General features: G+C 33.7%; 1 protein-coding gene across 2 annotated transcripts in view; it reads left to right on the top strand.

Moving 5' to 3' along the window:
• Positions 1-14,204, top strand: part of RFC1 (replication factor C subunit 1) — a 63,613-nt gene that overhangs the window by 20,020 nt on the left and 29,389 nt on the right. For both annotated transcript variants that reach the window (XM_006188980.2, XM_006188979.2), the window contains exon 5: positions 13,609-13,841. In XM_006188980.2, coding sequence (XP_006189042.1) covers positions 13,609-13,841 — 233 coding nt within the window. The remainder of the gene's footprint in view (positions 1-13,608; positions 13,842-14,204) is intronic.

Below are 14,204 nucleotides of genomic sequence, written 5' to 3'. Positions count from 1 at the left end.
AAAGTTAACAATAGTAAGAGACTGATCTGTAAACATTTTGAGGGATGAGTTGTAGATTAGATTTTTGGATTACCTATGGGCTTTCTTCAGCCATGCTATCCATGGTCTCCTATTAGAATAATTGGAGAGTTGATGTTATTAGCATGCTTACATTAAAAAAATTTTTTTAAACAACAGCTTTATTGAGATATAATTTACATACCATGCAATTACCTCTAATGTTTTAATGTGATTGGAATTTGCTTACATGTATGGGCTGTTACTTGAGAGTGTGAAGGTACTCATTGTAGATAAACTGATAATTAAGTAGGGAAGGAAACAGGAAAGAAGTCCTTATGTTGTAGAAAGAACCTGAGACCGGAAGACGGTCAGAAGCTCTGCCTGGGGGGTACATTCTTGGTTCCCATCTAATAGCTGTGTGGGCTAAAGGGAGTCTTTTCTCCCTTTCTATTAAAGCAGAAACACCAATTGAATAGGCTAGTTCGGAAAACTTAATGGGAGGAGGCATATGAAAGGGCCAGACCCAGTGCCCAAAACATAAATGATAGGCTGTCAAAAGGGAAAAATAAAAACAAAAGTCCATAGATGAGCTTTATAGCTCATCATTAAATATTAACATATTTAATAAAGTTGTTTAAATGATCAAAGACAAAATAAGTGACATGAGCATATTTTCTATAAAATTTTTTTTTTACACTGAAATATTTCTTTATGGCATGTAGTAGATTGACTCTTGAACCTTTCAGTTCTGTTGCTAAATATCTGCTCAAGCATCTTGTGTAAATGCACTCTTCTGTTAAAAAGCCCCCCTCTTAGATCTGGCCACTTTTGTCAGGTTTTGCATATGTGGGAGGGATGCTAAAAACAGTTTGGTGATAGGTTTATTATGTAACTGAAGATGGTGTGATCAGGCTTTCCAATGACACCCTGAAAAGGTCAAAGTTAGTGTGCAGACAGCTATGGCCTTCACCTGTGGAGCAAGGTTATCATTATCTTGTGATTTTAAGTACACAGAAGGGTCAGACAATTTAAGCTCTGACCACAGATTTTCTTTAACACAGGGCTGTTTATTTCAGACCAGGTGTTTCTGAATGTTATTTTCTGAAGAGATAACCAGCATTTTATCTGAAATTTTTATGAACATTAGGCAGTGTTTTTGTCATTCTGCCAAGGGAATGTATATGTGGAAATGAATGTTGTCCCCTGTTTTAGCAAAAAATCTTGGTACAGTATACCCATCTAATATGATGTTGGGATACAGGAAAGAAGCTAGCCGTTTTCTTACCTATTTTATCCTTTCAGACTTTTTGATGCCTTGAAATGACAGGTGGATGGGAAGAAGATAAGCCCTTTTCCTTCCCTTTGTAAAGAGAATGAGACTGTTAGAAGGAGGTCTGCAATAAAATTAGCATAATAAAATCAGAGATATAATGAGTTTTAAAAAAAGAAAATTGTAGCTTCTTGAAATTAATAAATTAATTAGAAATTGCTTGACATTAAAATAATTCTTTCTTTAAGCTAAAAGTATAATTTTTCAATGCTGATTATGAGTAAATATTCACATTGTAAATGTAAATATTATCACTACCAGTATAAGGTTAAATAAAGTATTGTGGTAGTTTACAAATAAAAATTCTAACCTTTTAGTTGTAATTTTTTTTTGTTTTGAGATTTGGAACTTCTTATGAAGAAAGATTATATGACAAGATTCAGTTTTAAAAACCTGTTAATTACAAAAGAATTAATTTTGCTTTTACTATTCCATACTTTTTATAAGCCAACTTTAAAAATTATTTTTTATTTTTCTTGAAGTACAGCATGTGTAGTGTTTAAGAGCATGAGCTCTTGAGTTAAACCTCTTGCCTGGGTTAAACCTTCATTTGCCTTCCCCATGTCTTAGTTTCCCTGTTGGTAAAATGGGGATATTACAAGTGCCTAGGTCAGAGTTTTTGTGCTGATCAAATGAGATAATACTTGAAAAGCACTTAAAATAGGATCTGGTACATAGTAAGTGCTCAGTAAGTATTAACTGTTATTCTTGTATTTTGACTTTATTGTATGCCTACATCTGCCTTTAAATTTGCTTTTGCTTAAGTTCCTATAGGGCTTTTTTTGATTATATAACTGTGCTTTAGAAATTTAGAAATTATATTTGACCCACTTATGTCATAGACGTTTGCTGTCCAGTAAGGGCACTGCTAGTTACATGTCGCTATTGAGCACTTGAGAGTGTTGTACATGGGAGGTACAGATTTCAAAGACTTAGTACAAAAGAAAAAGATAAATCATCTTAGGAATAATTTTTCAGCATTGATTACATGCTGAAATAATAATTTGAGTATGTTGGAATAAGTGAAATATATTATTAAAATTAATTTCACTAGTTTCTTTTTACTTTTTTTTGAATGTGGCTCACATTTTATTCCTATTACACATGACTTATAAACGAGACACATATTTATGAAATAACCTTACTTTAGAAAATAACCTACTTCAGGTACATTTGTTTATATTAGTATATGGTTCTTTAGGCTATTTTATTATATAGAACTTTAGGCTTATCATTTAACTCCATGACACACTTTTCACTGTCACTTTGTTTGATTAAATTTGTCTTTTATTACTTACTGATTTTTTTTTTTTAATGGAAGTACCTGGGTTTGAACCCAGGACCTCGTGCATGCTAAGCAGTGCATTCTACCATTGAACTATACCCATCCCCCCTATTACTTACTGATTTTTAAAGTACATTAACTACAGTAGTTTCCCAAATTACAGGAAAAGGAAAAAAATTGCTTGTAAATATCTTCATAGCTAACCATTGACTGTGTAGTAAAATGTTCTTGTAGCTTGGTAAAAACCCAAATACTTGTACTAGGTAAATATATTTACTTTTAGCTGTTGAATGAAGCAAGAGACCTTGAGTTTTGTTTGGCATAGATGACCTTTTATTATGCAATTTCATCAGGGGCTGCTGGTGCTTGGTTGAAAATAGTGTTGGTTTTCCCTGTCTTGAGAATAGTTTACGACTGTAAATTTTCATTAAGCACATAATTCCAGAGGCAGATAGTGCTCTTGAAGTTAGGATTATTTCAGGGACATTAAATGGGAAAGAACTGGGAATGTAGTGTTCTCCAGGTTACCAGGTAGTGTCAGTGACTTGTGACTTGGGGAAATAGTAGCAGAAAATATTATTGGAGGTGGTGTATAACATTCTTTTTGCTAATTTTTAGAGACATGTAGTTTTGTGTACCAGTTAAATAGAAATAGATTTTGTATAGGGTAGAGAGCTTTTCTTAGACCGTTTTCAGGGAAACCTAGAGTGACTGAGATGGAAAATTTCCTTGAAGTGAAAGGAAACTTAAGAACTGTATATTATATTTTATTGATCATACTTGTTCAAAAATTAGTATTGATTTGTGCACTAAGACTATAAAAGAAACTAAGTTTAGCATTTTGGGGGATGACTATTTAGATTAATATTATTTAAATTATCTAAGTAACACATTCTCACTGAAAAGAATTAAACAATTTAGATAAAATGTTCCATTCCCTCATTCATCCCTTTTACCTTACATAGCTATATAAATTAAAACAGATATACATACACACACACACACAAATACATGTGTACATATATACATACACATATTTGAGAGTGGCATCTTGTAACATTTCTCCAGCTTGCTTTTTCATAACTTAATGTGTTTCATCTCCCTCCCTTTCCTCTTTCCTTCCCTCCCTCCATGTCCCCCCAACCCTATTCTTTCTTTCCTTCGATACAGAAAGATCCCTATCTCATTCTTTTAAACTTCTGTATAGAATTTAATAGGATGCACTCAATTTTTCTCATACTCTTATTTTGGATATTGGATTATTGATGTGAACATACTTAGTTATGCTTCATTACAATAGAACCTAATTAACTATCAGTAAGTAGGCAATTCACAATGAAAATATAATCACTTAGAAGACAATAGTATCTCTTGAGGTTCAGTGGCATTCATTTTAAGAATGTAGTTTATCTATCTGTATAATGAAGAATAGAGCAGCGCTTCCACTTTCTGCTTCTCAAGCCCTTTACATTTATCCTCATTAAATTTCTTTCTGAAGTAAACGCTTATGTTTTTATCTTGTTAGATTCCAGGCTTTTGTATCCTGATTCTGTCATCTATTTTTAAAAATTTTAAATTTGTATACTTTTATTTAACAGTATTAAGTTCTCATTAATTTATTTAGCAGATGTGATGTGTTCACTGCACAGCACTGTACTGGACAATCTATGAAATAGGTAGAAGAATAAAGCTTAGTCGTGTCTTCAAGGGCTTAAAGTCTATTGGGAAGATATACCTTTTACATAAAAATTGTAATATAAGGAAACAACAAACAGTGATAAAAATATCTTCCAAGGATATTTAGACATTAGAGAGGTAACTTTTGGAGGTTCAAGACACATTTCCTGGGAGAAGGAGAGATTTGAGATTATATTTATAGAATTATATTTATAAGAGAAAATCTACTTTTAAAGTTCAGTTTAAAATTTCACAGTTACTTACCCCAGATTAATACTACCTAGTATTTTACCTTGTATTTTCATAATTACAGTATCTTCTGTGTTGGAATCTCTTATTTTGAGACCCTTGTGTCCACAGTGAAAGGCAGGGAGAATTCTATGAGAATAATGTTAAAACCAATTTTGTCTTGTACACTTTTATAAAATTTTTTCAAAATACTTTTTTTTTAAATTGAGGTATAGTCAGTTTACAATGTTGTGTGAATTTCTGGTGTACAGCAAAATACTTTTTTTTACTGACTTCATGAAATGGAATAGCATCATTTATGATTTATATTTCCTATCTGTCTCATTTGATCTTCAAAACTACTTAATATTTGGGTTTGCTTTAAGACTTACTTTAAAAAAGCTTATTCTCAGAGAATCAATTTTCAATCTAAGGTTGCACAAAGCTTCACTCTGGAAGAATCCGGTAGTTCTTTGGATGTCCCTCATTCACTTATTTTTTTCATATTAGCTGATATATATCTAATCTACAAATTCGATAAATCTATTATGTATCTCTTTCTGATTCAGCAGTAAAATTGTTTAGTATTAAGGGACATGTAAAGAAACCTTTTTCAAAATCGACCTAATTCATTATCTGTACCCTGGATACAGCTTTTCAATGCCTTATGAATAAGCTGTTCAATTGCTTATGAATCTTAGTAACTACTGTTACTTTCCTTGTATTTCTCCATCTTGCCATCATTCATTGCCTCTTAATCAAGGGTGATTTTGCCTCCCAGAGGACCTTTGGCATATATGGAGATATTTTTGATCATCACAACTGGCAGGTTCTGTGGCATCTAGTTAGTAGAGGCCAGAGATGCTATTAAACATGCTACAGTGCACAGGAGAGCTCCCTACAACAAACAAATATTTGCCTCAAAATGTAAATAATGCTGAGGGTGAGAACCCTGCCACAGCCTATTGGAAGAGAATTTGGTAGATGCTTTGTTGAAGTCCTGACATCCTTGTTTCTAGTATTTACCTCATCTACTAGTCCCGTAACTCATAAAATAAATGGTGACTTAAGCCAGCATAGTTGATTTTCAGTGAATCTCTATCTGCTTCAGTTAAATACTCTTCTTTTTGACCTGCTCTTGATATTGTTGCAGAGAATTGTCACCAACCCTTTCTACTTCTATAGTTCTGTGGTTGTGTCTTTCTCTTTTTGACAATTAGGACTCCATTTCTCTTCTTTAATCTTTAGAGACTTCTTCCATTTTATATGATGATTCAGAGGTTACTCATTGCTTTAGCAATTTTATTCACAAATTCATTTTGACTAAAACGTTATTAGAGCTAGATGCTTTCTTATAAGCATTTTTGCCTGGTTTGTTCTTCAGTCCTTTTTCCGTAGTGCATATTTGAGACCTGAAAAGAATTCAGTGGCATATGGAGAAGGAGAATTGAAAAGGACATAGTGAAAAATGAAGCACTAGGGTGTCTGGAATGATTATTGAGTGTCTGAAGCATCTTTGAAAAAGAACAGACTGTTGTTTGTTCTGTTAACACGTATTTTGTTGTCGGGCACTTGTAAAACCATGAGAGACACAGGATTGTATTCCAGAATGCTAAGGAAGTAGGATTACATTATGAAAATGTCATTAATTTAAGTACTAATAAAATAATATATAGGTGATTTATACTTGGACTTAATACTGAAATCAGCATTGTTAATCCTCCCCTGTGCAGGGAAGTAGAATGGGAACGGAAGTGGGGAATTGCATTGCTGAACCACTCTCGTAACCTTTTTCACCAGTCAGGTTTCCTCCTATTGCCTGTTTCATGCCTTAGAGTTGTAAGAAGCTCTGGATAGAGTACCTGTGGCCAGTTGTCCAGCCTTCCCCCCGCTAAGGCCAAACCTTTTTCTTTTTCTGGGAGAAGCAGTGGAGGAAGGAGGAGCGTAAGTAGTGAAATGTTCCATTTTCTTCTTCATTGCTTTCCCAGTAATTAAAACCAGCTGTGACTTTCCATGGACGGTATTCCTGCTCTCGTGGGGACTTAGCACTTATGTGGTAGATAACATCACAGCACAAACTAGTACTTTTTGTCTTAATGTTACTTACCTACCTCACTAGACCTCATGAATTATTAAATAGCTTTATTCTTAACATATAATCAATTCCATTTGATTCTAAGAGGATTTATTAGTAAAGAATCATGATATCTCCAATTTCTTGATTAAAGATGAGCAGTCTCAGTTTTATTTCATTATACTGCAGTATATCTTATTCACCACATAAATCATTTTGTGATTCACCACAAAATGTCTGGTTCTCACACCTCATAACTGGTGCAGCGATGGTATGTGTAGTTTCTCTTCCATCCACTTAATTAACGAGTATTTATTGAAGACTGAACATGCGTGAACCTTTCTCTATGTCCACAACCAAAATGACAGTATGAATTTTTGACTCAAGGAAGTTTCAGAAAGGAACTTAGTAGAAAAAGGCTCTACACACTCAGATTCTCTTTTTGGTTTTTGACTTGTTGCAAAATAAATTATTTTTAATCTCTATAACCAGATTTCTCTGGCATGGTGTCTGTTGGTTTCTGTGTATTTCAGACTGAAGGGAAAAAAAAAATCAGAATCCCAAACTCTCTGCAGTGGGAACTTCAGAATTAGATTGTTTTAGAAACCTGCCCATTATTTTCTTACTCTTTCATTTGTTTTCCTTCTAAATAAATGAATGTACCTAACTCAAAGTGGCAAAGCAATCTTCTCTTCCAGGCAATTCCTCTGCTCTGCACTGGATAATGCTAGTTTTCTTGGTGATTGTTACCACATTTGAGGTTATGTTGTATATAAATAAAAATAAATGATGTTTTTAGAAGGAGTCAGGTATCCTGGGGGGAAATTCTGAGTGTTCAATTGCCCATGATTTTCAACTAGGTCACAGAAATTTGAGTTAGATCTATTTGTCATTATTTTATTATAAGTTTCTAGGGAGAAGAGAACACAGTTTTGCCTTTGGCTTCTGACAAGGCAGAACAAATTTAGGCTCATTAGAAAACAAGAACAAATGTTAAAAAAGGAAAACAACCATAACTTTATTTGGAATGTTTCACCTCTACACACTGTGTAGGATCGTAAGATATTTATTTTATGTGAGGATGGTCACAGCAACACCTGGTAAATGACTATCTTTGTCAGGGAGCTAGTTGCATTGTTCTAATCCTTGGCCTTCTTTGCCTTCTTTCTTCAAAATATATTGGAATATAGCCTTCGAAATATCAAGGGCTAGCTGAAGGGGTCTTAAGACAGCTTGCTCAGAAGTCATAATGTGGAGACAGCAGGACTGCTGCTTTCTTCAGATTTTCTAGTGTAATCAAGCCAAGATGACAGAATGCCTTCAGATATGCCTGTGACTTTATAGAATATCTATTTATTTTCCTATATTCACCTTGATGAAATCCTCTATATTGATAAGAAATATCTTTATGCCCAGGATCATGAATTTACTTTTTTGGTGTTTTTCTCATAACTATAGGAAGTTTGGAGAAGTGCACAAATCACAGGGCACTAAATAAGTGTCAAATCAAGCAAGTTGATTTTTTTTTTCCTTTTTGCATGACTATTTCACTAGAATTGCTCCTGCTTTCCAAGGAGCTTGGAGAGCTATTTATTTTGTGTCTAGTAGAGAAACGGACCTTGTACAATTTTTGCTTAGTACAATGAAAACATACTTGATATTTCATATAGAATACTTCATATTACATTTTTACTCAGTATCTATGAAAATGTTTATACAATTATATTTGTGTTTAGGTATAGTATAGTTTTTGGCTCTATAGCTTGAAGACATTGTTAAGTTTAAACCCATGTATTCTAAGCCAAAAATTTAGAGAGTAGCTGTGTTACCCTCCACTATTGTAAAGAGATCTCTAATAGAGAAGGCTGTGAAAAGAGGCTCCCTTTTAGGCGTGACATTTTATACCTATAATGTTAAAGCTGACCTACAAGAAGAAAGTGATGTATTTTTGTTTTTTTTCTGCTTAATTTTGCTGTTTTTGTAATTTTTTTTGAGCTTTGAAATTTGGGCTTAATTTTTAACTTTTGCGTGAATCCATCATATGACTAGACCACAATTTATATAGCCTTTCTGGTTTTAATTATTTTTGTTGCTTACATTTTTCATGTTCTTAATAGTGTGATAAAATATTTGTATATAAATATTTGTCAACATCTATGATTATTTCCAAGAATTGCTATGCTAGAGGTTATGAGCTTTTTTTAAGGTTCTAGATATGTTTTGCGATATTTCTTTCTAGAAAAGTCATACTAGTTTACACTTCCATAGTTAGTGTTTATATTGATACGAACTCATCACATTCTCACCAGTGTTGAATATACTAATTAAAAAACTCTATGTAACTATCCACAGATTCTCAGAATTATAGAAGGGAAAATCTTAAAAGAGTTTGGTCCAACGTTTTGCAGAGGAAGACAGTGAATCCCAGATAATTAATTAAAATAGTAATAGTAAGTTGAAGTGAGGTTAGAATTCTAGTTTTTTGGACTTTTGGTTCATGTTGTTTTCACTAGAAAATGTATTATTTTTTGAATATCTTTTATATTTATTGAATGTCTATTATAACATGGTGAGGTGCAATATTGGGCACTTTGATTTTTAAAAATCTAATATTCCCAGTGACCCAGATGGTGAGTGGTTTGAAACTGTCTTCCAAGAGGACCTAAGGAAGGAATGAGGGCAGTCTTCAAATGCTGAATGTGAAAAAGGATGGATTAAGGAAAATAGGTGAAATTTACAGGAAAGTATTTCGGCTTAATGTAAGGAAGAACTCTTCTAAAGAGTACAGTAGTGCTATTCACTAAGTAAAGAGGAGATCACATTGAATTACACTGCTCAATTTTGGAAGTATTTAAGCCCAGTCTGTATGTTTTTCAGCACTTTGGAAAATGGGATCCATGTATTGAATAAGAGATGGAACTAGTTGACTGAAGATAATGCACTGTACATAATGTGGTAGAGTACCTGGCAGGTAGTTTAATGCTCAATTATGATAACTATTATTAATAGTAAATAAATAAAAAGATACCATGAAGTCCCTGAAGCTAATGACAGAATTAACAGACATGCTGATAAACAATGACAGAAGTAAGCAAAGAAAAACAGGAGGGAGAAGCTAAAGCCAAGCCTTTTCTGTCTCAAAGCCAAGGGAACAGGGAGTTTCTAGGAGATAGTCAATTTGTTTTAAAATATTAGATGTAGGTTAAAAATAGAAGTATAAAATGCAGACAAAAAATACGATGAAAGAAGTGAAAAATACGTAATCACCTATCCGGAGATAAAGGTTGCTAACATTTTATTCTTTTCAGATCTTTGAAATTCTGGATTTAAAAAGCATAACTATAAATATATAGATAGGTAGATATATATATACATTATTAAGCATTCTGTCTTTTGCTTTTGTCACTTAATAAACATACAAATATCTTTATGTCAGTAAATATGTATATACATTATAATTTTCTGATGCTGCATAGAATTCCATTACATGGTTGAACATATGGATAGATATTTAGGTTATTTGTTTTCCGACTTTATAAACAATGTTCACTTATCTCTATCTTTGGTGCCACTGTCGTAGTTGAGGCTTTCTTTTTTGCCTAAATTGTGTTAGTCCCTTAATACTTCCTTTATCTTTTTTCTGCCCTTTTGCAGTCTGTTCTTCATACTTTTGAATGAACAAATGCTACAGAAGCATTTTTATACATATATCTTTGTGTATGTGTTCATTTGCTTTATTTTGTTTTGGTTTTAGACTAATTTCTTAGAAATGGAATAGCTGGGTTCAGTTAATGAATATGCAGTATGTGAGGTTTTGATACATATTGCAAGATTGCCCCCATAAAGATTTTTAAAAATTTAATATTTAAAAATACTGTTGCCTATTTTGTATGTGAAGGTCCCATTTTCCTACACCCTTGCCAACAATCCTTTTAATCTGATAGTCTTAGAAATTCTTCTATTTTTTATTTTTTTACTGAAGTACAGTCAGTTATAATGTGTCAGTTTCTGGTGTACAGCACAATGTCCCAGTCATGCATGTACATACATATATTCATTTTCATATTTAGAAATTCTTGATCTCACTAAATTTCATGTTAGCCTATTACCTGTAAATGTTTACAAGATTGCTGGAGAAAAGGGTTAAGCTAGGGATTGTAAATACCTGCAATACCATTGTTTCCCTTTCTGAGGCTGTACCAAATAGCAGTGATTGATCTTGTCTGAATTAATTTCTTAAGGACAGATACAGTATTTTACATAATAAGGAAGTTCTTATGTGATGAAGAAAGAACTCTAACAGGAAAACAGTGGTCACCTTGGTCCATTCAGTTCTGGGACTTTTTGTCATATTCTTTGAATGCATGGCTAGATGTACTGCTTTTGGCATTTTTTAATGGGGGGAAAACTACTAGAGGACTACCATTTCACAGAGACAACTTAATTTTGTTCTTTCTCTGTTAATGGAATCCCTCTTGCCCAGAAGTACAGTTGTTGAACTTGAAGCAAGCCAAGTAATAATTATAAAATTTAATAAGCTCTCAGATAAGATTAGAAGTCTTATCTTATGTACACTAGATATGCTTTTAATTTTGCACTTACTGCCTAAGGAGATGTGTTGGATGTCCGGTACTTAGGAGGTCTCAGTTTTGTGGTTTTCTTATTTTGTTTTTAATTAAAGCCAGGATATCAGCAATGTTGTTTTTGTTTTGGATCTTTCCTTACGGGCATTTTGTGTAGTTTGTTTTGACTGCTAAGGTAGAGTAGTTTGGTGTTGAGTGCTACTGATTTGGTTATGCTACAGCTTAACTGAGTCTAGAGGTTTACAATAGACAAACCATAAATTATTAAAAAATGGGGTTTCTATTACATAATAATTCATCACGTTGTGATCTTAGATAGCAGGAAAGGAGTTTCAGATTCCATTCTCAGTGGTTACTAGGACTATTATGGGTGATTTGCTTGGCTATTGTTCCTAAGTGGAATGGTGATAATGTCACCTAGCTTTTGCAGAACCATCTGAATCAGATGGCAGAGACAGAGAAGGACTGGTTGTCAGATAGGGAGAGCAGAAATATGAATGACTGAACTTAGTCTGTTGACTCCTGTCAACACATGGTTAAACTGAAATCAGGTAAGTATATCAAGCTTTGAATATGCTTAGAAAGGTTGATGAATGAATTTTTAGTTTAAGCTTAAAGGTAGATTGACTATAGTTGAAGATAAGAAAAACAGGTATGCTTTAATTAAAAGCTTTGATTGCATTTGTTGTAAGCAAAATGGAATTTATTAGAAGGCCACTGTTGTATCTCACTGAGTACAAGAATAAATCTTTGTACACATTAGTTCAGGGGTAAGATTGGGCCCACCTTGTTCAAGTGCCCACTCTTCGTCCAGTTTATGATGGCAAGGAATATGGAGCCATCTAATAAACACATCTATGGTTATTGGAGGCCCTTGGAGGGCAGGGTAGGGTATAAGTTCTTAGAGAATGTGGACTTGTAATGAACTCTGTGGGCATCCTCAGAGATGTCTACTATTCTCTTAATTTTAAATACTGCATTTTTGCATTCAGTACTCAGGAACCTGTAAGAGTTAGTTATGCTTTGTAAAGTTCATAGTTTCATTTTAATATGAATAGAATTAGAGAGTAAGACTAAATCCTTTTTGATTTTTACATATCTTAGGTACTTTTTATGTTTGAGATGGCAGCCACCTAGGAATAGCATAATGCTTTCACATAAGACCCTTAGCAAATGCTCTTGGTTGAATGAGTACCTGAGCGGAAGTAAGACCCATTGTATGTGGCCTTGCACCAAATTTATAAAGTGAATTCTCCCTCCCCTACAGTGGCCTACTCTTCACAATTGCCTTTTAGATTTTTCTTTCTATTGGATTTCTCTTTATTAGGACAAAGTAAAAAGCTTTTTATCTTGTGAATCACTGAACCAACCAAAAAAAGTTTACTAAGGCCATTTTGAGGTGCATTTTTTGGGTCTCTAATTATCTAAACATTGGCATGACTGCTTAGAAAGACTTCTAAAAACAGATGTTTAGTAGAAACTTTTTAGAAAATAAAATGTAACAAAACAAAGTCAAATGAATGGTGAGATATTGATAGACAGTCCACCTTCAATATATAGCTAGACTTTGACAGCTTCTTTCTACCTCTGCAAACACCACCCTAGTCCAAAGTCTTCAACATTTCCTCTGGAACTATGTCAAGTAGCTTTCCAAATGATCTCCCTGCATTTGCTTTTATCCCTCAACAGTGTGTTCTCCAAGGGATATGGCTTAAGTTGGATTACTCACTGATCTGCTGAAAATTTTCCAGTGGATTCTCATTCTAAAATAAAATCTAATTTTTTTTCTATTTAAGTCCCACAGTCCTCTACCTCTCTCACCTTAGCTGTTGTGATGGACCCCCTTCATTGTGCTGCAGTCACAGGAACCTCCAACCACACTCAGTTTAAAGCTTTTGCCCTTAGGGTTTTCCTTGTCTGAACATTCTTGCCTCAAGTCATTCCATTTCAGGGCTCTGTTCAGATGTGGCTTATCAAAGAGGCTTTTCCTGACTATCCTATCTAAAAGAGCACCCTTCATCACTCTAATTCTTCATCCTGTTTTACTTTTTCTTCAGAGCACTTACAACTTGACAGTGTGTTTCTATATCTGCTTTCTCTTCTAGACTCCACGCTCTGTGAAGGCAGGGATTTTTGTTTTTGCTTTGTTTTTTTTCCACTGCTGTATTCTCAGTGCCTAAGACACAATGGATACTCAGTAAATATTTGTTGAATAAATGAGTAAATAAATAGGGTTGTGTACTCTGGGCGGGGAATGGTGTATTACGGACCTGGCATTGGTAATTGTGAGGATAACTGTTGCATTTATCCAAGAGGAAGAAAAAAGCATCCCATAGCTCTTGTTTATTTTTCATAAAGTTGATGGAAGTGGTTGTTTTTATAATTAGAATTAATGTTTTATCAAACAATATTTGGTTATATTCCCCTTAAGATGAAGAAGATGACTTTGTGTGTAAGAAGGCAGCCTCCAAATCAAAAGAGAACGGAGGATCTACAAATAGTTACCTTGGAGCATCAAACATGAAAAAGAATGAAGAATACACTAAGACTAAGAATAAGCCTTTATCACCGATAAAGCTTACTCCTACATCAGTGCTTGATTATTTTGGAACTGGAAGTGTCCAAAGATCCGATAAGAAGATGGTGGCAAGCAGAAGAAAAGAGGTGAGTGCTCTACATGTGACCGAGAGTGTTCAGGATTTGTACCTATTCACTGTTGTTAATAAGAGGTGAAACTTGGATGTAAGTAGATCAGCATTTTATTGATGAAAATAATTTTCCTATGATTATGGGTAAAATGTATTGCTGTTACTTTGGAGGATGAGGAAGTTAGAATATCACACATTTAAGTTGTTCATATTTGAAAATGAAAAAAGATCATTTAAATCGTAAGAATAAATTGTGTTAGGATTTAAATACTCAGAATGCAAACCTGTTTTACTATTTATCTCAGTCAGACAAAACTGAACAATAAATTTGTTCCCAAATGAGGTCATAAATTCATAATTTATGAATAGAGCCTACCTG

The sequence above is a fragment of the Camelus ferus genome, chromosome 2 (assembly GCF_009834535.1).
Source record: "Camelus ferus isolate YT-003-E chromosome 2, BCGSAC_Cfer_1.0, whole genome shotgun sequence".
In the NCBI taxonomy this organism is placed as follows: Eukaryota; Metazoa; Chordata; class Mammalia; order Artiodactyla; family Camelidae; genus Camelus; species Camelus ferus.
The sequence above is the reverse complement of the archived record's forward strand: the minus strand, read 5'-3'. Positions and strand labels throughout refer to the sequence as shown.